General features: G+C 55.0%; 1 protein-coding gene and 1 long non-coding RNA gene across 4 annotated transcripts; one reads left to right on the forward strand and one right to left on the reverse strand.

Moving 5' to 3' along the window:
* Positions 1-348: 348 nt before the first annotated feature.
* LOC136326897 (uncharacterized) lies at positions 349-6,926 on the reverse strand. Its single transcript, XR_010729536.1, has 3 exons — positions 6,822-6,926; positions 2,045-2,222; positions 349-405 (listed from the first exon to the last, which is right to left on the reverse strand). It is a non-coding gene; the product is annotated as an uncharacterized lncRNA (long non-coding RNA).
* Positions 3,657-20,157, forward strand: SLC4A1 (solute carrier family 4 member 1 (Diego blood group)). 3 transcript variants are annotated; one of them, XM_066263464.1, is made up of 20 exons: positions 3,657-3,796; positions 8,201-8,283; positions 8,408-8,498; positions 9,470-9,531; positions 10,561-10,741; positions 10,841-10,976; positions 11,398-11,521; positions 11,644-11,728; positions 11,885-12,069; positions 12,553-12,763; positions 13,004-13,216; positions 13,394-13,542; positions 13,649-13,843; positions 14,584-14,757; positions 15,212-15,301; positions 15,781-15,947; positions 16,471-16,724; positions 17,582-17,751; positions 17,843-18,019; positions 18,682-20,157. In XM_066263464.1, the coding sequence occupies exons 2-20, from the start codon at positions 8,269-8,271 to the stop codon at positions 18,760-18,762; spliced, it is 2,760 nt and encodes a 919-aa protein (XP_066119561.1). In that variant the 5' UTR covers positions 3,657-3,796; positions 8,201-8,268; the 3' UTR covers positions 18,763-20,157. The 3 variants fall into 3 exon arrangements, with proteins under 3 accessions (XP_066119561.1, XP_066119563.1, XP_066119564.1); XM_066263466.1 differs by lacking the exons at positions 3,657-3,796; positions 8,201-8,283; positions 8,408-8,498 and adding an exon at positions 9,088-9,148; XM_066263467.1 differs by lacking the exons at positions 3,657-3,796; positions 8,201-8,283; positions 8,408-8,498 and adding an exon at positions 9,117-9,218.
* The last annotated feature ends 1,919 nt before the right edge of the window (positions 20,158-22,076 follow it).

A 22,076-nucleotide genomic window follows, 5' to 3' on the forward strand; every position in this document is an offset into this window, starting at 1 on the left:
TGACTGGCTCGTTTATAATGTGCAGAGATGACTGTCCCACTTTCATTAGCCCCCAGGATGCTATGTGTTTCCAACTCATAGTGCACCTTACATCTCTTGCTGTCATTTCTCCTGAAGAATTTTTCTAAGACAGCTCACTTCCCTAATGATTTTCCCATCAGGCCCACATTCTTTGTTCACATCCCGTGTCATCACATTCTGATTCTTATACACTGCTACCCACTCTTCCCACTGGACATGAACTCCTTGGCGATAGATGCTATGTGGCCCTGGCCACCTGGTACATAGGTGACATTCAGTCTCCATGACACCTTCTCCCCATTCACAGCTCAGTTCCTTACCTGTGTCCAGAGATCACGTTCTCAGCTCCTTCCGTCTGTCATCCCATTTGGTCTTCACAACAACCTAGAGAGGAAAACCAAGACCAAAGGGAAGATGCGGCCAGCTCAGTGTCACATAGCTCAGCAGTGCTTCTTGTCCCAGCAGTTGCATTGGACCCAAATATGTCCACCACAGAGCACTTCCTATTAGTACAGAATCCTAGTGGTCTGAGTCCCCAGTCCATGAGGATACAGAAAGCCAGATTTTCAACAGGAAATATCTATGGATCCCTCCAGGTCACCTGGCCAGACCTTATGCCCTCTGCCAGCCTCCTGGCTCCTTATAGTAGGTCACACATGCCATCTGGGCCTCTGTTCACCTTAGCTGCCAATATGAACCATAGCCTACTTTGCCCTAAATGTGGGCTCAGACTCTCTCTTTAGTTCCCAACACACTGTCCAGCAAGGCTTTGCTGGAGTTTGGGAAGAACAGCTGAGATTCGCCCACTAGGCACCAAAAGCAGGTGTGAAATTATAAGATGGGTCTCTACTTCTGTGGTCACAGGTCCACAGTGCTCCACGTAGCACCTTATTGCGAAACCAGTTGCAAAGAACAGCTCACATAACTGCCACGAAACGCCCTTTCCCACCTGGAGTCTTAGCCTCCTCTCCTTCAGGCCAAAAGAGAGAAAGCAGCCTCGCCTTCCATGGCCCGGGGCCAAGCCCTCACACGTCACTGAGGACTGACGGCCTGCATCCCAGGATGATCGAAAATGAGAGTCTCGTCCCTTCAGGAGAACTTCAATCCCTGCCCACAGAGTCTCCCTTTGGGACAACTTGCCCCAACCCAGGGTCTGGGCTGTGTGGTCTAGAATAACATCATACTGGGTGCAATCAAATCACCCTGTAAGTCTGGCTCCCGCCACTCCGCCACCTCATTCCGGCTAACATTTGACCTCGGTTCCCAAACTTCTGCGAGCACAGACTTGGACTGAGAGCTTGAGAAGGGGTCCCGGTAGGCTCCTCCCTTAGTGCTTTAGGCAATGGCATGGTACGGGTGGCAAGAGGGGGTCTCAGCGAATAGGATGACAGGGTGTGGGGTCCGATCAGGATACTTTGACAAGGCGTCCTGGAGCTCCGCTCAATTCCCTCAAATGCCAGGTTTGCTGACCACCTCCACCCCACCCACCAGCACGGCTAGGGGGAGGCAAGCCTCTGTCTTGTCACAATTCTCCAGCTCCAGCCTTGTGCCAGGCACACAGGGGCTTCAGATGAACTGAACTGACTCAAATCCAAGCTGGAATAAAATGAGTGAGAGGAGCCATCGCTTCTTCCCGGAGCATACACAAGCGAAATGTGATGTCAGGCAGGTCTGGGGAGACACCTTCATCAAGTCAGGGCAACAAGAATAATAGAGCACGTGGTATGAATAGAAAAGACTAGATGCCAACCTGCTCTGCTGCTGCTTAGGTGTCTGGTGGACTGCAAGAGTGGTCCCTGCAGAACAGCTGGGCTGATGTTTACATTTGTCACCCCCTACCCAGCTAGCTGCTAGTCCTTTCAGGAGCCTGGGGCAGGCAGAGGGGCCATGTGCCTGGGCCCCCTGGGCTGTGGCAGGAAGGCAGAGCTACCACTTGGCATTTGCTGCTAAAGGCCACAGGAAGCAGTCCAGTCTGAGCCAGAGCTTGGGACCTATTCCGCCAGCCGGGAGAGTGAGCACCAACCTGGAGTGAGAGGAGGCATCCCTCGGGTTCCTTTGGCCAGGGCCTCTGTTCCTGGCTGGTGTGGCAGTAGTGAGCACAGGGCTTAGCATGAGGCAGAATGAATCCTTGAGTCCGGCTCAGGCTCACCGGCCCAGGGGCTGGGGTGAGTCGCCCACCTCTCCACCGTCAGCATCCTCATCTGTGAGAAGGAAATAACAGTAATTAAGAGTGCCTTCCTCAGAAGGGCTTGGTAAACACAGAGAGAGAATGCATGTGAGCCGCGCTGGGCACAGTGCCCTGCACAGAGCTGGTACCCATCCATGGGTTACTCTTGTCACTGGGAAGCCACGTTACCTCTCTGTTGTGTTAGTTTCCTCCTCTGTAAAATGGGAGGTGGGAAGGAGTAAGTGTCACCAGCAGGTGAAGCCTCCAGCACAGTGCCTGGGACAGAAGCCCCATAAACAGGAGGATTGCAGCTCCAGTCAGTCCCTGCCCTCTTCTCTCTGCCAGGGCTCAGAGTGCGGGCTTGTGGCAGAGACCCAGGAAATGGTCGCAGAATTGCTGGATATGCTCATCTTTCTGTCCTTGTCTCTGAGTTTCTGTGTTTGGGATCTAAAGCAAGACTCTCCAAGCTGGCAGCCTCAGAATCTGCACTCTCCCTTTATAAACAATGACACTAAAGAACAGAGGACAGGCACTTGCCCAGGGTCCCACAGCCAATCAATGGCAGAGAGGGGTTGGGATGATTTTCTGTCTCCACTGCCCAGAGCAGTGTCCACAAAACTTCCTTGCTGTCTGCTTTCTAACCTCTCCTCTTTGTTGCTAATCTGAACTTGCCTTTCAGTCTCTGCCTCCTTAGTAACCAGAGCCCAGGAATAGGTGGCCAGCCTCAGCACCCCCAGGAGCAGAGACTGCCCCACTGGGGGAGTGTGGGGAAGGGCCCGGCGTGGGCCGAGAATGCAGGCTGCTCTGGGCCAGGTTGCCGACAGAGAAGCCAGTGTGCCCAGACATTGGGGCTTTGTGAGCTCTGAGCTCCTGTGTGGGGAAGGTTGTTTTGTTGACCTGACATTGTTTCAGGTTGACTGAGAAGCAGCGTCTTAACGCCCAGGGGTGAGCTCTTTGGAGCCAATCAGGGTCTTGGGGAGAGAGTGGCCAGGGTACCCTCTTCTGGAATAAGAAGGATAGGGGGCTGTCTGGGCCCTGTGAGCACTGAGCAGATCCCCATGGGCAAGGCTGCAGAGGAAGAGCCAGTCCTGAGGGAGGACACCAAGAGAGGAGAGACGAGAGAGGAGAAGGCGCCGTGCAACTTGGAACCAGAGCAGAGGGGCCTGGCCAGAGTGAGAATGGACAGAGGCAGGACGGGGGCATCCACAGGCTGGGCCAGGCCTGCCGGGAAGCTGGGAGCTCTGAGAACCCAGCCATCAACGCTTAGTCCACAAAGGAAGACCAGGAGAATCCCAGGGGCCAGGGAGGTGGGGGCTGGCCAGCCAGGGTGGGGTGGACCAGACTCACAGCTGTCCAGATGTGTGTGAAAGATAAATCTGTTTATTTGGCACCCAGTGGATGCAGAGCGGGTGGTGAGAAGGGGCTCCTATGGCCCATGGGGCGGGCAGATTAGGAGGCGGGGGCATGAGTCAGGGGTTTGCAAGCTGCCCCTGGGGCGGAGGAACGAGAACCTGGCTGGCGCTGTTAGAGCCGGTGTGAGCTCAGCTGGTCACAGAGGGCACCAGCAACTGCAGGAGTTCCCAGAGGGACCCCAAGACTCGTGAGCAGGTGAGCAGGGCCCGGAGGGGCTAGGGTAGGTCCTGTGGTGCCTGTCATGAGGGTTTCTGCAGGTGCCCATCTAAATCTTTGTTCAAGTGGGCAGCACAGGTGTCCTGACCTACACAGGGGGTGCAGGTGGGTGGAGTGAGAACATTGCAGTGTGTGTGGTTACCCCTAAGGACACAGACCCGTTGGCACCTTCAGCTGGAGCAAGCTGGGCAGCCAATGTTAAGAAAACCAGCCGGTGTTAGGGAAAAGAGGCTGGCACGTGGCAGCAGAGGTGTGTGTGGCTGGTGTGTAAATGTTTGTGAGGGTCCCTGGCGGGCTCCGATTTACCAGCCTCTCAGGTCCTACAGATTCGGGTCCCACCCCCCAGTTCCCTGTTTCCCCCATGTATGGGGATCCCCAGGCCACCTCATCACCCTCTAAGGAGAAATGTCAGTTGACACTGCTTCCCATTGGGACATTTCAGGAAGTCTACCAGGGAGGCCTGGCACTGTCCCCACTCTACGGAGTGTTTGGAGGGAAAGGAGTCTCCTACCACCCGAGGGTCTCAAAGCATTTCTGCTAAAGTCTATTGGAACTGGAAAAGCAGAAGTGGATGAAGATAGCAAGTCTAATCTTGATACCCAGTAACAAGGATAATGATGGCAAACTTTTACATAGAGCTCCTTATGTGCCAGGCAATATTTTAAATGCTTTATACACAAGAACTTAGGGCTGTAACAAGTCTGTGAGGTAGATATTATTGCCCCATTTTACAAATGAAAAAAACTAGCTGAGAGGTTGAGTCGCTTGTCCTAGGTCACACAAGTCACACAATTAGTAATGGCAGGGCTGGGATGTGAACCCAGGCAGTCCGACTGCAGAGTGCATGCTCTTAACCTCTAACACTAAACCAGCCAAGAGCTGTTTTCTCTTCTGGGGGCACCTCTGTCTAATGGTTAGCAATGTAGCCAGAGTTTGGCAGGCCAGAGGTAAATCCTGTCTCTGATCTCTACCTACGAAAGGACTGAAGCAGGTAAACCTCTCTGAACTTCAGCTTTCTCATCTGCGAAACGGGGCTAATGACATTACCGCTTCACAGAGTGGTTTGGGATTATAAGAGATAGGGCAGTACAGCTTGGCACAATGTGGGGGCAATTACACAAAGGTGGTGTTATGCCACCAGGGAGCCCTCCCTGCCATCTGGTCACCGCCTCCCCCAGCCTCTTCCAGCTGTTCACCACCTCCTGGGCTCCAGATGCCCCGCTCGCCCTTATCTGCCTTACCCTGGCTGGGCGGCCAGTCAGGTGTTTGGTGCTCTTCCAGACTCAGGGCAGCGATCAGGGACCAGGTTCTTATCAGTGTCAGGCAGAGCAAGGCCTGCAGCTGGAGGGTGGCTGGGCCTAGTCTAGCAGTAGCAGCAATCTGGGTTATGGGTTCAGTGTCTAAGGTCCGGGATAAGCACAAGGCACCTACGTCCTGCCCTCTTCTCTCTCACTGATGTTTCAGAACCCTGGTAGGAAGCCCCTCTTGTTATACAGATGGAATGACAAAGACCTAGAGAGAGCTGAGAGCTGCCCAAGGCCTTTCAGCCAGTTGGGTCAGAGAGGCTGACTGAATCTCTGGATTCTCTGGTGCTAGAGGGCCCTTCTGACCATCCAGTTCTCAGATGGGAAGCAGGCCAGATTCCTTGAGTGGGATTTTTCTTTTTTTAAGTGAGAGAAGGAGAGATAGAGACAGACTGTCGCATGTGCCCCAACCAGGATCCACCTAGCAACCCCTGTCTGGTTGATGCTTAATCAACCAAGCTATCCTCAGCACCCGGGGCCAACACTCAAACCAAATGAGCCACTGCAAGAGGGAGAGAGATAGAGAAGGGGGAGAGGGAGGGAGGAGAAGCAGATGGCTGCTTCTCATGTGTGCCTGGACCCAGGATCACACCTGGGATGTTCACACGAAAAGCTGATGTTCTATCTCCTGAGTAGGCTGTCCAGGGCCATGGGTGGGATTTTAATCCCAAGTTTTTTATGTTTTTTTATTTATTTATTTATTAATTTTAAGAGAGAGAGGAGAGGCGGGAAGCATCAACTTGTAGTAGTTGCTTCCCGCATGTGTCTTGACCGGGCAAGCCCAGGGTTTCAAACCTCAGCATTCCAGATCGACACTCTATCCACTGCACCACCACAGTCAGGCAACACCTAAATTTCAATACCCTTGAGAAGGGTGTTAGGGATCTGAGGCCCAGGCAGAGGCAAAGCCAGGGAAGAGAGCAAAGACGGGAGAAGAGGCAGGCAGGGAAACCGGGGAGAAGGGCACAGGGAGGGACAGAAGAGGGAAAGAAAAGATCTGTGATCAGCATCTTCCACGGGCAAGTCCTATGCAGTAGGAACCTTCCCATTCTCAGGCTCTGGGTCCCTTCCGTTGCCACCACTGGTCCTACCACCCCAATGCAGAGAGCCCTCCCTTTCCAGTTTGGTGGGTCAGCACCCCCCATCTCTAAGGACTGCAGAGCCATCCATTCCTCAGAAAGAAAGTTCTTTGTACAGTTCTTTCTGTCTGTACTCCCTGCCCTACTCCCTCATTCAACACGGAGCCCGTCCTTGCCTGGTGCTAGCTCTGCCCCTTGCCCACCATTTCTCACACCTGGTTTATCCCTCTCCGCCCCTCAGCTTTTCACATCCTCCTGCTTCTAGGCCCAGTCCCAGTGCCCCCTCCTCCAGAGACGTTCCATCCCCCACCTGGCCAGACAGATCCTTGGCACCCAGCACATTCCGCTCCTGACTCGTGTTTGTCTGAGGGACATGTTATCTCCTGACCCACTCAGCCTATCCCGTATTCACGGCCCTCTCCCCAGTCAGGGCTGGGAGCTCCTCGAGAGAAGGGACAGTGTCTTGTATTTGTCAACCTGACCAAATCTCTGCTGCTACAATGCCCTGTGCTGCAGTGGGTGAAGGGGGAAAGGAGATCCCTCCATACCCGGCCTGGGGCAATCCTAGGGGACCTCCACCCTCCCCTTGGGCTTGTGCTCACATTTCTGTGGTGGGCATACCTTTCTCTCTGCTGGAGACACAACTGGAAAAATGAAAGCTCAGGACTCAGTGGTCTCCTGGCTGGGTCCAAGTCACTGATTCCTCAGTCCCAGAGCCCCATGCCTGCAAGGGACATACATTCTTACATTCATTCAACATGGATTTATTGATTACTATGTATAACCGTTCTGTTAGGAGTGGGGAATTCAATGGGGATTGAGATATGCAGGGTCTTTGCTCTCATGTATCTTCCCTTTTGGGAAATCATCAGACAGTATATGCACAAATGAACCAAGAAACCAGAAAATGACCCTGGCCAGTTGGCTCAGTGGTAGAGCGTTGGCCCGGCGTGTGGAAGTCTCAGGTTCAATTCCCGACCCGGGCACACAGGAGAAGCACCTATCTGCTTCTCCACCTCTCCTCCTCTCCTTTCTATCTATCTCTCTCTTCCCCTTCTGCACCCAAGGCTCTACTGGATCAAAGTTGGCCCGGGTGCTGAGAATGGCTCCATAGCCTCCACCTCAGGCGCTAGAATGGCTCTGATTGCAGCAGAGCAACACCCCAGATGGGCTGAGCATCGCCCCCTGGTGGGCATGCCGGGTAGATCTCAGTCGGGTGCATGTGGGAGTCTGTCTGTCTGGCCTCCTCCCCTCCTTCCCGGCTTCTCACTTGGGGGGAAAAAAAAGAAACAGAAAATGACAAATTTAGTTAGTGCAGGTTAGGGTGGTCAGGGAAGGAATCTGGAGTAGTAACATTTGAGCTGAGATGTGAGAGGGGCTGATGTAGGGGGGAGGGGCGTCCAGAATGTGGGGAAACTGCACGTGCAATGGCCCTGTGGCAGGAAAGGAGGCCAATGGGATAAGTGAGAAGACAGCAAAAGAGACAGAGTCTAAGATGAGGTGGGAGAGAGAAACAGAGCCATCTCATCTAGGACCTGTGGGCCACTCCCAAAGATGTTATAGCCCCATTCCCAGTGCGAAGCAGTAATTTCTGGGAGAAGAGGATGTGTTGTGGAGACTCTCAAAGAAGTTAAGCCCCTGAAGAGGGACAGGTCATGCTGCCCTGGGGTTGGCTGAGTCCCAGGAATGGCAGAAAAAGAAGTCAGGTGAATGGAGAAAGAAATCAGATTTGAAGGACACACCCATCCTTCTCCAACATCCTTACCAGCCAAGCTTCCTCTTCCCTGCACTGACCCATCTCTTGTGGCCCCTGCACACCGATCCTCATATCTACAAATCCAGTTCTTTTCTCCAAGCCTCCACCCATACCACCTTCCTCTGACTCCACTGTCTCCCAATAACCGGCATCCCCCCTCACTCTAATGCAGCCTCCTCTAAGGAGGGGCCGGGAGACCCCAGGATGCCCTGTGCTTCATTCAGCCTATGTCCCTCTCCTACAGGGACCCGCAGCGCGGGTTATGCTGGGAGCTCGGATCCCTGTGGATAATTGGACAATCAGGATAGCACCATGGGGGATTTGCAGGTGAGTTTTTCGTGACATCTGCAGGGCTCCTACCTGGGGGCTCTGGGAACCTGGCACTGAACTCCTACCTTTATGGAGACTCAAGGAGCCCCTCCATCCCAGTCATGATGGCCACTTCCCACAGGAGGATTATGAAGAGGGCCTGGAAGAGATCCTAGAGCAGGAAGAGTATGAAGAGCCAGGCATCCCTGTGTACCAGGAGGAGGCGCCGGAAGGTGAGCCCCGTCTCCCTTTCTTTGCTGGGTTGAGCTGCTGAGCCCCAGATAGGGACATTTGGAGAACTTGTCCTCCCCCCTTCTCTGAATTCCCTCCCCCTCTGCCCCAACCCCAAGGCCAGTTTTCCCACAATCCTGGCTGATTGAAGGATAAACAGAGTTTTGTTTTGAAATGATCGCAGGAGGGGCTGGGGGTGGGGTCAGGACCAGTCACCCGTCACCATCACCATGTCCCTGAGGTTTGTGAGTGGGCAGCCAGACCTGGCTGAGAAAATGGCAGGAGTCCACCTGCACCCAAGCCTATCTGATGCTGGCTTCTAGGCCAGGCACTTGGCCTTGTTCTGGGAACGTTGTTCTGTTTGGGGGTCTAGAGGTCCTGAGAAATGGGGGCTTTGGGGATCCCTAGGGCAGAGAGACATCAGGAAACCTTCCTTGGTCTGTCCAAGGTCTTAGTTGGGGAGTGCCAAGCAGGCACCTATTTACTGTCAACAGGACTTAAGTGCAGGCAATTGGTAATGAAGACAAGAGGCCCCTCTGGGAAATGAGGGCTGGGGTGGGGGATTTAGGGCAATATAAGGGCAGACCCCACCCTGGTGCCCAGAACACAGCTTGGTGGCTGTGAGAAACTATGGCCTGGCAGAATTGTTGAGGCAGGTGACCAGGTCCCAGAAGGGGGCATGAAGAGGAGACCCTGAGAGAATCCTGAACATTGCCACTCAGGTTTCTCTGGTCACCCTGGATATGATCCTCCTGATTCTCACTGAGGATCAGTCCCAGGGTCCCCCACAATGCTCAGATGTGAAGTGACAGGCTGGGCCGAGAACGGGAGTGGGGAGCCACAGCCCAATAAGCAGCAAGGGTGGGGTGGGGGGACCAGGGTCCCAGCGGTACGTTGCGCGGCACTGGTTTTGCGGCTGATGGCGGGGGCTCAGGACTCTATCGGCAGCACTAACCGGCCTCTGGATTTTCAGCTTACCTTGCCGAGCCAACAGCCACAGACTACCACACCACATCACAACCAGGCACCCACGAGGTGAGGACCCCCGCCTCCCCCCATTCTTCTGTATGCCCTTGGAACCCACCATTCTACCAGGGGAAGGGAGGAGTGGGGGGACAGGCACAGCTTCAAGCAGGCCACGAAAAGGCTGAGAAGGAGTGGGGACCCTGAGAAACCAGGAGAAGGGAAGAGGACAGCCCCACTGTGCAGGGACCCATGCCCCCTTCCACTGAGGAACAATCTTCAGGGTAGAGAGAAGCTGCCCACTGGAGGTCTGAGCCCACAGGCCCTGTGGCCCTGGCTGGGTTGTCAGGTGCTCCCAGGGGAAGCACAGAAGTAAATAATGCTCTCCTCTGTCCTGGTTCTTACATCTCTGTTGGCCCTAGACTGTCCAGCTGGTTAGGAAATTGGTTCTGCTCTTAGCTCTTAGCTAGGCCCTTGAGAATGGCCACTTGGCTCCAAAGAAACCCAAGAACAAGCTGAACAATACATCCACTCAACAGTCTGAAAGGCAGGAGATGACCCAATGACCCAATGACCCAAAGCCTTCCTGCCCCTTTCCCTCCTAAATGCCCAATCTAGCACTCTTTTTGGTCCAGAGGTTCCCAAATGCCTCTGAAATGGGGTCAGGGGCCTGGTCAGGAAGTGGAGGAATAGAGTCAGACAGAGGCAGATTAAGGTCAGTTGAGGCCCCCAGCACAGAAGAAAATATTGGGCCCCTTACATTAGAAGTGTAAAGTTGGGGTTTTGCGGGGCCCTTTAGAAGTCAAGGCTGAGGGTGCGTGCCTGGTGCACCTGCCATTAAATCCATTTCTATAGCCAGAAGTGTGGCTGTACCTAAGGGACCCTCAAGCATCTCCCCACACTTCCTACCTCACTTACACTGCAGGCTGGAGCTCTGGACCATCCCTCTGAGCTCAGGATCTGCCCCAAATGCTCCAGGGCCCTGGGCCTCCTACAGACATCTCTCAGAGTCTGCTGAGTGTCCACCCTGCCCTAGGCTGCCAGGCTCCCATGGCCCTGCTCTGAGCCTGGTAGATTAACTCAGTTCTGTGGGGGCCACAGGTCTATGTGGAGCTGCAGGAACTGGTGATGGATGGGAAGAACCAGGAGCTGCGGTGGATGGAGGCAGCGCGCTGGGTGCGGCTGGAGGAGAACGTGGGGGAGGACGGGGCCTGGGGCCGCCCGCACCTCTCTTATCTCACCTTCTGGAGCCTCCTGAAGTTGCAGAGAGCCTTCGCCAAGGGTGAGCCCCGCCGGGTCCCTCTGGGATCACCACATGGGAGGATTGGTGGGGAGGAGGGCCATAGTCCGGCTGGCCAGCTGACCCCTTCACTGCCTGCAGGCACTGTCCTCCTGGATCTGCCGGAGACCTCCCTGGCTGGAGTGGCGAACCAGCTGCTGGACAGGTTTATCTACGAGGAGCAGATCCGGCCTCAGCACCGGGAGGAGCTGCTCCGGGTCCTGCTGCTCAAGCACAGGTGCTCCTGCCTGCCTGGACCTGGTCCCCGCTCCCAGAGGGCCTACCTCCTGCCCACCTGCCCCATGCTCGCCCTGGGAGTCCAAATGGACCGTCTCCTGCTAGGTTGGGGCCTACTTTTCTTCAAGGATGGCTCCCGCCTCTGACACCTCCTGAGGGGTGGCCATACCTCCCTGATCAGATGGAGAGGGCAGACTCTCAAGACTCTTCCCTCCGTGTATTCTTCCCGCTCCATCTCGGCATCCCAGACAGGCCCGCTGCTTACGTCCCACAGCCTCCTTCAGCAGAGCCTGACTCTCCTCCTGCCCGGCTCTCTAGTCTAGTCACTGGGAAGACCTGGTTAATCCCTCCCACCACCAGTGCTCTGCCCATGGCCCAACCCGAACAGCTGACTCAGCCCGTGTCCCCTTTGTGTCCCGCAGCCATGCTGGAGACCTAGAGGCCCTGGAGGGTGTGAAGCCCACGGTACTGACACGTTCCGGGGACCCCTCTCAGCCTCTGCTCCCCCAACAGCCCTCACTGGAGACCCAGCTATTCTGTGACCAGGTGAGGTCATACCAGGGGTGTCTGGGGAGAACCGGCAAGCCTCCCCCTGCACATGGCTAGACATGAGAGTAGGGAGGGGAGGAGGAGGCTGAACGCTCTCCTCACCACCCTCCTTCCAACAGGGAGTGGGGGGCAAGGATGGCCGTTCACCATCTGGAGTTTTGGAAAAGATCCCCCCGGATTCAGAGGCCACCCTGGTGCTAGTGGGTAAGCAGTGGTGTCCCCTACCCGCTCACCCTCCACAACCCCTGCTTCCACCTCCTGGCCTGGCCCAGCCTGCTTCTCCCGAAACCTGGACCCCAACAGTAGCCCCCCCAGCCTGGCCTGACCGCCTTCTGCCGCCCCCTCCCCCCTGCCCTGCAGGCCGAGCAGCCTTCCTGGAGCAGCCCGTCCTGGGCTTTGTGCGGCTGCAGGAGGCCGTGGAGCTAGAGAACGCAGTGGAGCTGCCTGTGCCCGTGCGCTTCCTCCTTGTGCTGCTGGGACCCGAGGCCCCTCACACGGACTACACCCAGCTTGGCCGGGCAGCCGCCACCCTCATGTCAGAGAGGGTAATGAGGGGCGACGCGGGCTGGGGGAACTGGGAGCTGAGTAGTAGTGAGACCCATTCTCCACCCTGACTGGCTTGGGTCACTTTAGTTTCACTAGTTTGGCCCATTCCGTCTAATCCAGCTGCTTCTGACCTGTCTGGCCCAAGTAATCTGGCCCAGCCCTGCCTGACTTGGCTTGGCTTGGCTTGGCCTAATCTGGCCCTCTGACCTGGTTCTTCCTGGCCGAGTCTGGCCTGGTATGGCCTAGGCTGCTCTGGCTTCATCTGGGCTGCTGTAAACCAACTGGTTTGCTTTAGTTCTTCCTCCTTTCCTCACTCAGGGTCTTGTCTGCCTCCCCCAAGCTCTTTCATAGTGGGAGATAAAGGAGGTAGGCAAGAAACCTGGGTGGCAGTGTGCTGACCCTCAGGGCTCCGGCTGTGGGCTCCTGGGTCTCTTCACCCAGCAGCAGGTCCAGGCAGCCCCAACGCTTTCTCTGGCCCCCAGGTGTTCCGCATGGACGCGTACCTGGCCCAGAGTCGGCAAGATCTGCTGTGCTCCCTGGAGGGCTTCCTGGACTGCAGCCTGGTGTTGCCGCCCTCGGACGCCCCCTCCGAGCAGGCCCTACTCAGCCTGGTGCCCGTGCAGAGGGAGCTGCTACGGAGACGCTACCTGTCCAGCCCTGCCAAGCCAGACCCCAGCTTCTACAAGGGCTTAGGTACCTGCCCTGCCCTGCCCTGCACAGCCCAAGGGCACACAGACCCTCAGACACCCCAACTCAACCCTGTGAGCCCCTGCCTCCCCTCCTCCCATTAAATACTCTGGTGTCCCTGTTCCTTGTCCTCACGCCACCAGCCTCTTTGGCCACCCATTCCCATCAGAGGACACCTCCTCACCTCGCCTCTCCCAAACCTCCCCCTGATACCCCCTATGACCATGGTCCTATTCTTCATTACAGATTTAAATGGGGGTACAGGGGTCCCAGGTGACCCAGATGACCCTCTGCGAAGAACAGGCATGCTCTTCGGAGGCCTGGTGCGTGACATAAAGCGGCGCTACCCTCGCTACTTGAGTGACATCACGGATGCACTGAACCCCCAGGTCCTGGCTGCCGTCATCTTCATCTATTTTGCTGCCCTGTCACCTGCCATCACCTTTGGTGGCCTCCTGGGTCAGTGCCACTGCCTTCCCCCCGACCCTTTCCTCTGACCCTCTGGCCTCTACGTAGGTTCTGACTTCTGACCCGACCTGACACCCTGGACCCCTACATCAGCCTGCCCATGAAATGCCCCATTGGCCCCCGGAAATGATCTCTCGAGCTTGACCCTACCGTAACCTCTGCCTACAGGAGAGAAGACGCAGAACCAGATGGGGGTGTCAGAGCTGCTCATCTCCACTGCGGTGCAGGGTATCCTCTTTGCCCTGCTGGCAGCTCAGCCCCTGCTCGTGCTCGGCTTCTCGGGGCCCCTGCTGGTGTTTGAGGAAGCCTTCTTCTCGGTAGCTCTGTTCTGGCCCCACTGTGACCCTGTAACTGGCCCCACCTGCCTGATGCACAGGGCCGGGCCCACTTGTCTGACCCCGGCTCCCTCTGACCACCCTGTAGTTCTGCGAGAGGAATGGCCTGGAGTATATCGTGGGTCGCACGTGGATCGGCTTTTGGCTCATCCTGCTGGTGATACTGGTGGTGGCTTTCGAGGGCAGCTTCCTGGTCCGCTTCATCTCCCGCTACACCCAGGAGATCTTCTCCTTCCTCATCTCCCTCATCTTCATCTATGAGACGTTCGTCAAGCTGATCAAGGTGGGAGTGTGAACAAGCGTGGGGATGTGCACGTGTGAGACTAAGCATAAATTATGTGACTGTACGTGACACTGCACGCCTGTCTGCATGGCATTTGTGTGGCTGTGTTTTCACGGCATGTGACTATGACCACATACATGTTGACACCTGCTGCCGGTATCCCTGCCATGACTTGGCAGGAGAGGGCCCCCTATGTGTACACGTCCACACACAGTAACTCATGGGTAAGTATGTGTGTGAGACTGAAAGGGGACAATGCGTGCATGGTTGAGCAGTGGGGGGTATTGAAGTCCCTCCTCCCTCTGCTGCACTTGCCATCAAGAACCGAGGTCATGCTGATGGAACCTCCTGTCACTTTAAACTATGCCTGCCTCTGTGTTTGCATTTTCTATGGAGGGAGGTTGGACACTATGTGTCTGCCCCTCATTCTGTTGGTTGGTAGGTCTTCCCAAGTCCTTGAAGCGCTGTACTCCAGCCTTCTCTCGTCTCCCAGGCCCTGGGAGATCTCTCTCTCTCTCTCTCTCTCTCTCTCTCTCTCTCCTTCTCTCTCATTGCCTTTATGACCCACCCAAGCTTAACCTGGTCTTTACACCTGAAAACCAAGCTGTAGAATCCCATTGCCCCTCTGTTACCACGTCAGCTGAGGAAGAAGACAGGTGGATGGATGGTGGATGGATGATGGATGATTGACAGAGGTGGATGGATGGGACGGAATAAGATGCCTTGGTTTTCTGCTGCAGATCTTCCAGAGCCACCCACTAAAGAAACATTATGCTCACAACGTGACACTAGAGCCCAAAGCTCAAGACCAGCTGCCCAACACAGCCCTCCTCTCCCTTGTGCTCATGGCGGGCACCTTCTTCTTCGCCATGATGCTGCGCAAGTTCAAGAACAGCTCCTACTTCCCTGGCAAGGTCAGCACACTGTCTGCACCTGCCCTTGCTTATACTGCCCTATCCCAGTCCAAAGCACACCCCCCCCACCCCCAGCTTCTCCAGTGCCATTAGCTCTTCTTCTTACCCTAGATTCCCATTCCCGATTCCAAGCCTCCCTGGTCCCTTCCTCATCCAGAATCCTCTTCAGGCAAGCCCATGTCCCTTTCTCAGCATGCCCAGGCTGAGAACCCAGTGAGGAGCTAAGGACATTGCTAGGAAAGGGGTGGAGAAATGGTGGGGCCAGGGGTGGGGCTGGTCCAAGGGAAGAAGAAACATTGGTCCAAGTACATTGAGGTGCAAGACAGGGCATTAAATGCCGACAAATCCCCTGGGAAAAGCAGGGTCCTCTGGGTGAAAATGGGGATGAAGTGGGGGCCAGTGGGAGGTGGGGAGCAACCGGGCACTCACCACTGGTTCCTTCACCTGCCTTCAGCTGCGACGGGTCATCGGGGACTTTGGGGTTCCCATATCCATCTTGGTCATGGTCACAGTGGATTTCTTCATCCAAGATACCTACACCCAGGTGACCCTCTTCTTCCACTCTCATTTCATTTCCTCCGCTTGCCCTTCCCCAGAAAGGCTTTCCTAACCCTGAAGCCAGCTAGAACTGCCCCTACCCCATCCCTGCCTCCCCTGGGAGCCCCACATTCCCCCCCCCACAGCGTTTCAGGACCCCTCTGGCTACAGCAAGGGCCTGGGGCAGGTGGTCCCCTTTGATCCTTAACCCAGGGCAGCGGGGAAGAATCTGCTTTGGAACCAGGCAGATCTGAGTATGACTCTCACTCTGCCACCAAATGGTGGTGTGAGTCACACCAAGTCTCATAACCTCTCTGACCCTGTTTTCTATCTATAAAGTTGGATATAGATAAAAGATTTTATATTGGGACTGAGTACAAAGGAGGTGCACAATATAAGTGAGTTCCCAAGTGTCCAGGACTCAGCCCCCTGTCCCCTTCCCCACCCCCTCCCCCCAGTGTTTTTACCAGCATCCCTTTCCCACAGAAACTCAGCGTGCCTTCAGGCCTCAAGGTGTCCAACTCCTCAGCCCGGGGCTGGATCATCCACCCACTGGGCTTGCATTCGGAGTTTCCCATCTGGATGATGTTTGCCTCCGCTCTGCCAGCCCTGCTGGTCTTCATCCTTATCTTTCTTGAGTCCCAGATCACCACGTAAGAGCCAGGATGGGGCTGGGCCTGGGAAAGTCTGAGACAGGGAAAGGGACAGGTTCCAGGCAGGCAACACTAAGGACTGATGCTATTTAGTCTCAGCAGAACGTGTGGTCCTCCCTACTTGCAGAAATCATGGTCAGACAGGGGCAGGGCCAGGTTTTGTGGGACCTGACAATGTATAATTTGGGGAGCCTTTTTAAAGAAAAAGAACCCAAAATGAGACTACAAAATAAGCTGCCGGATCTTGGAAGGGGCTTGTACCAGTGATGCTCCCTGGAGCCTATGCTTCATTAGCTTCAGAGTAAATCTGCCTGTGGACGTTCTAAGTGGTGTCTGGAGGCATTTCTGCTCTCAGAGTCTGGATTCTTAAGATGGGGTGGCAGGGAGGGGAGCAAGGAACTCCAGGGAGATAGGCACAGACGGATAAACTGAGGTACAGAGAAACTCAAGTATGGGGAAGGAAGGAGGGGGCCGAGGGGGTGGGGAGAGAGTCCTGCTTATCCCCTCACCCCCACTCCCCCAGGCTGATCATCAGCAAACCAGAGCGCAAGATGGTCAAGGGCTCTGGCTTCCACCTGGACCTGCTGCTGGTCATTGGCATCGGTGGGCTGGCCACTCTCTTTGGGATGCCCTGGCTCAGTGCCACTACCGTCCGCTCTGTCACCCATGCCAATGCCCTCACCGTCATGGGCAAGGCCAGCACCCCGGGGGCTGCAGCCCAGATCCAGGAGGTCAAGGAGCAGCGGATCAGCGGACTCCTGGTCTCTGTGCTTGTGGGTGAGTGAGGGCCGGCCACAGTTTATCACCTTCTGGCCCTGCCCCTGACCTCCAGCCCCTGCCCCTTAGGGTACAGTCCCTGCCAGCCCTCCTGACATCTCCCCAGGATGTTATTCACGTAATAGAATTCTGGAGGAGATGGGCATCTAAGCAGGGAGGAAGGAGGGCCTTCATTACTAAAGCCTTCTCTAGACAGAAGTTCAGTGAACTGTGGGTTCCAGCCCTGCCTTGCTGCTAACTCGGTAACCTTTTCTGTTCCTGAGCCTCAGTTTGCCTTTCTGCTCCATTAGACAGTTCATTATATGCCCCCTGAGGTTTCTCTAGCCCCGCTGCTCTATGACTGATGCAAGAGTAGTGCTCCAGGCATAATCTGGGGGTGATGGAGGAGAAGACAGAGGGCCACTGGGCTTGATCCATGTCTACAGCAGCTGAGAATCTACGCTGGGCAGCACCACAGTCACTGAGAGAGGCCAGGGACGTTTCTTAAAGGAGGTGAAGTTGTTAGCTAGAGGAGGGTTAGGATTTGGATAAGTAGAGGGTGATGGAGACATTCTGGGCTGGGGGGAGGAAAAGGGTGAGCTTTTCTCAATTCTGTGACACCCCCCACCCCCAGGTTAAAGGAATAGGCTTTGAAGTCAGGCAGGCGAGAGCTTGGCTCCCTGCCCTGCCAGTTACTAGCTGTGTGGCCTTAGGCAAGTTGCTTCACCTTTCTGAGTCTGTTTCTTCATCTCTAAAAAGGGGGCAATTCCTACTAAAATGATCCACAGGAAGGGTTCCACATGGCACCTGTGGCTTCATTCCCCAGACCTTGCTGGTGCCGGTCAAGTAGGGCTGAAAATTCCTGATTCTCCCTGCAGGTCTGTCCATCCTCATGGGGCCCATCCTGTCCTACATCCCCCTGGCTGTGCTGTTCGGCATCTTCCTCTATATGGGGGTCACATCTCTCAGTGGCATCCAGCTCTTTGACCGCATCTTGCTTCTCTTCAAGCCGCCCAAGTACCACCCGGATGTACCCTACGTCAAACGGGTACAGGGCCCTCTGGTTGTCTAGCCCAGGGTGGGGAGGGAGTACTGGGTACAAGGGTAGGGCAGGCGATGACACCAGCCTCTGCCCACAGGTAAAAACCTGGCGCATGCACTTGTTCACGGGCATCCAAATCGTCTGCCTGGCAGTGCTCTGGGCAGTGAAATCCTTCCAGGAAACCTCGCTGGCCCTGCCCTTCGTCCTCATCCTCACAGTGCCCCTGCGCCGATTCCTGCTGCCGCTCCTCTTCAGGAACCTGGAGCTCCAGTGTGTGAGTGGCTGTTCCCACCCCTGCGCCTCAAGGCGGGGGACAGAGTGGGGGTAGAAGGGAGGGTGCAGAGGGGGCAGGACTCCACCAGACGGGGTGAGTCTCAGAATTAAGGAGGGCAGAGAGCTGAATGGTTAAGGTCTGGATCTAGGACCTGCGTTCAAATCCTGACACTGCCACATCCTAGTGTAAAACCTGAAGCAAGTGGCCTCATTTTTCTGTGCCTTGAGTTTGCTTGCCTGTAAAAAAAAAAGAAAAAAAGTAATGACAGGGTTGGTGAGAGGGATAAGAGGCACACAGGGTGTGTTCCATGCGAGCTATTCTGACCACTAAGTGGCTGGTCCTATGGTCGTTTTAGAAGAGTCGCTCTTCCAGTAGAATTCTTCTAAGAAGTGACACAGGTCACTGTGGGGCTGCCCTGGTGAAGGAGTCCTCCGCCTGTCTTGTGGATATCTGCCCCCTGCAGAAGGCACCAGACCCCCGGGGGGTCCCTACCCTTTGGAAATCTCTCCTGTTGACCAACCCTAGGGTCTGCTGGACAGGACTAGTCCAAGGTTGAAAGAGAGCGAGGTCCTCTCCTAACTTGAGAGGTGCCTCCTGGTGCTGGGGGAAGGCTTGTCTGGCCGCTGGGCCACTCACCCTCTCCCTCCCACGCCATCCTCCAGCTTGATGCCGATGATGTCAAGCCAACCTTTGATGAGGAGGAAGGTCGGGACGAATACGACGAGGTGCCCATGCCCGTGTAAGAGGAGGGCCTGGGCCCCAGATCTCTCCACCATTCCACTGCGCCACTTTCTCAGGACAACCGGAAGTTTAGGGGCACCTCATGGGCTCCCAGGTCCCTCCTGGGGCAGCAGCTGAGGCCCTGAGGCCACAGGTGGGGGAAAGACATGTCTAGGAAACCTTTCACAATGGATAGACTGGCTTCTCTGGCTGGAAATGGCCAGCGGAGCCCACATTAGGGCATTCACTATATAGCCCCTCTGGCTGCCCCAGTGCCACGTGGGGATACCCTGGACTTAGATCTGAGTCCCAGCTCCTCATGGCACAGACAGGGGCAATGGCAAAGGAGGGAGTTGGGGGTGGGTGGGTTCAAGTTCCTGCTTGCTGTGTGACATTGAGAAAGTCCCTTAACCTCTCCAGCCTCTGCTTCCTCTTCTATAAAATGGGTACATTGATAATAATCTCCACATTATAGGATGGTTACTGAGGACCAAAGATAAATGTGATCAAAGGGCTCTGTAAATTCTGAAAGGACTATGATGCTGTAGTTATCACTCATCTTTAAGCCTGCTCAAGGTCACACAGCTCCTGAGCCATACAGCGGGGATTGGAACCAGGTCTTCTGATTCTGAAGACAGCTGGGTGCTCGACTTCAGTCAGCCATCTCCCATGCTTAGAGATGCCCCTGCTGACTTCTCCTTTTCCCTTCTCTACTCCCACCCCCTACCTGGGACCCTCTTCTCCGGAGCAGAGGGAGGTGTCCTGGTGAGGGGAAGGCGTGGGTGAGGAGACAAGCAGGGCCGCGACTCAGGATTCCTAAGGGCTTGCTCCCCTTCCCCCGTGCTTTCATCCACTCACCCATCCATTCCACATTTACTGAGCCCCTGGGCCCTGTGGACACGGAAGTGACTGAGACAAGGCCTTGCCCAAGGATGGGGAATAATGGGCAACTCACAGTCTGTTCTAGATTTGGATGGGGGGGGGGGAAGGGAGGAGGTGGGGAAGGGGAGGAAGGATTTTAACTTATTGATTGTGCATTTCCTCAGAGCTGTCATTGTACTTTGGCTGCACCCAGGCCCAGGCCCCGCATTAGAGACCCACTGCCCCCATCATGGGGTAGGAGACAGGGGCTTCTGCAAAATATGGGCAAAATCTATTTTTTTAAAAAATTAAAATATAAAAAGAGTTGGATGAACTTGAAATGGTAAGAGATGGTTGAAACTGAGAATCATGGTGTGACAGAAAAGAAAGGACAAGCCCTGGCCGGGTAGCTCTGTTGGTTGGAGCATCTTTCCTGTACACCAAGGTTGCGGGTTCGATATTCGGTCAGGGCACAGACAAAAATCAACCAATGAATGCATAAATAAGCGGAACAACAAATCGGTGTTTCTTCCTCTCTCTCTCTCTCTCTCTTTCTCTCAAATAAAATAAAAATTTTTTTTAAAAAGAAAAGAAAAGGAGGCTTTGAACTCCTGATGGAAGGCCCTGGGGTACATCCCTAAGGGCTGACAGCTGTCTCCCACCACTTCATTTTCTATGCTTCTGTAAAACTGGAATGATAATGGTATCACTCTCTAGGGTTGTTATAAGGATTAAAGGAGATAGTACATATAAAGCCTTGCTTAACGCAAAGCCTGGTCTCAGGCCTCAGAGGAAGAGCTCAATAAATGTTAGCCGCTGGTTTTGTTATTCTGCTCTGGGTGACTGACCCCTCCTCTCCCTCCCTCTGCTTCTTGAACACTGGGGAAAAATAGTCACCCACTTTGTTAGCACCCTTCCCCTTGATGCCTAGGAATACACTTTGCCAATAAATGCAACTGTAGTGGAGTGACTGCCTTGCTGAAATTCCCCTCCCAGAGTCCAAGGGGCCTTGGCTGGACCAGGTGGATGTAGTAAGAGTGGTGTGGACCTGGTGCAAGGCTGCAGCCCTGCGGGTCAAAGAGAGCCAAGCTAGGGTTGGCATGGAGCTGGGGAGGGGCAAGGCTGCTGGCCACGGAGCTCTAGGGACAGCGAGGGCCAGCGCACAGTGAGGTGCGGAGAGCAAGGGGAAACCAGTTCATACTCAGGACATCCTTCCTTTCTAGAGTAAGCAAGAGCCATCGGGGTGGGGAGAGGGACTGTAAAGGGGCCTGGCCCCTGCCTCAGGAACTGTGGACGCCCCCCACATCCCTTTGAACCAGTTAGTCCCTTCACCTGAACTCTTCACGCAGAGCAACATCTCTGAGAGGGACCAGCAGAGAGGAAATGCCGTTGTCAGTCACAGAGGAGCAGCATCTCTGACCAGCTTCCCACTAACCCCCACTCTGAGCCCTTTGGAGACTCCCTCCCCCCAATCCCTCCACCCTGTCTCCAGCCACTTCCAGCAATTTTAGGAAGCTTCTGGGCCAGGTGTCACCCAAGACCAGAGGGGAAGATGCCAGGACATACTCCCTTCCCACCCTCCCCAGCCCTCCAACAAGAGGTCAGTGCTGGACTGGGCCGCCTGGCTTCCTTCCCTGGATCTATATTTACTTGCTGCCTATCCCCAGCTGACCCCTCCCAGCCTGGCCAGAACAGCCGCTCAAGGACTAGAGAGATCCCGGAGCCCCAGGCAATCGCAGCTGCCCGCTTCGCACACACAGCAGCTTTGTGTCCCATTGCATTGGCCTGTCCAAGGCTCCCCAGAACCCCATTCCCTGTCTTGAACCAGAAAGGCAGCAGAAAAATGTGAAGACCACAAAAATCAATCAGAATCCGACTTCTGGCCTGGTCTGATGCCTCACTCCCCCCCCCCCCCCAGCATTTCCTGCCCCTACACAGATGCCTGGGGTGCCCCCCTCCCTGCATTTCCTCTCATGGAAACTCCCCCGACATGAATTAACTGCCACAATAGGGTCCATCCTTTTAGGTGAACACAAAGTAACTCCACTCCTGGAAAGGGAATAGTTCAACAGAAGCTAAAAGCTCTAAACCTAAAGATATTCTTTGCAGAACTATCTATGAAAGCAAAACACCAGAAAGAACTCAAATTCTCAGAAATAGAAGAACAGTTAGTAAATCACCCTACATCAATATAATGAACCACAAGCAGGCCTTAAAATTAATAATGATGGGCCTGACCTGTGGTGGCGCAGCGGATAAAGTGTTGACCTGGAAGTGCTGAGGTCGCTGGTTCAAAACCCTGCACCTGCCTGGTCAAGGCACATATGGGAGTTGATGTTTCCTGATCCTCCCCATCTCTCTCTCTCTTTCTCCTCTCTCTCTAAAAATTAATAATAGTAAAAAATGATGATGATGATGATGAAGCTGTTGGATCAGCTTGATGCAATCACATAATCCTGGGGTTGGAGGCCATGGG

This window comes from Saccopteryx bilineata, chromosome 2 (assembly GCF_036850765.1).
Source record: "Saccopteryx bilineata isolate mSacBil1 chromosome 2, mSacBil1_pri_phased_curated, whole genome shotgun sequence".
NCBI lineage: Eukaryota > Metazoa > Chordata > Mammalia > Chiroptera > Emballonuridae > Saccopteryx > Saccopteryx bilineata.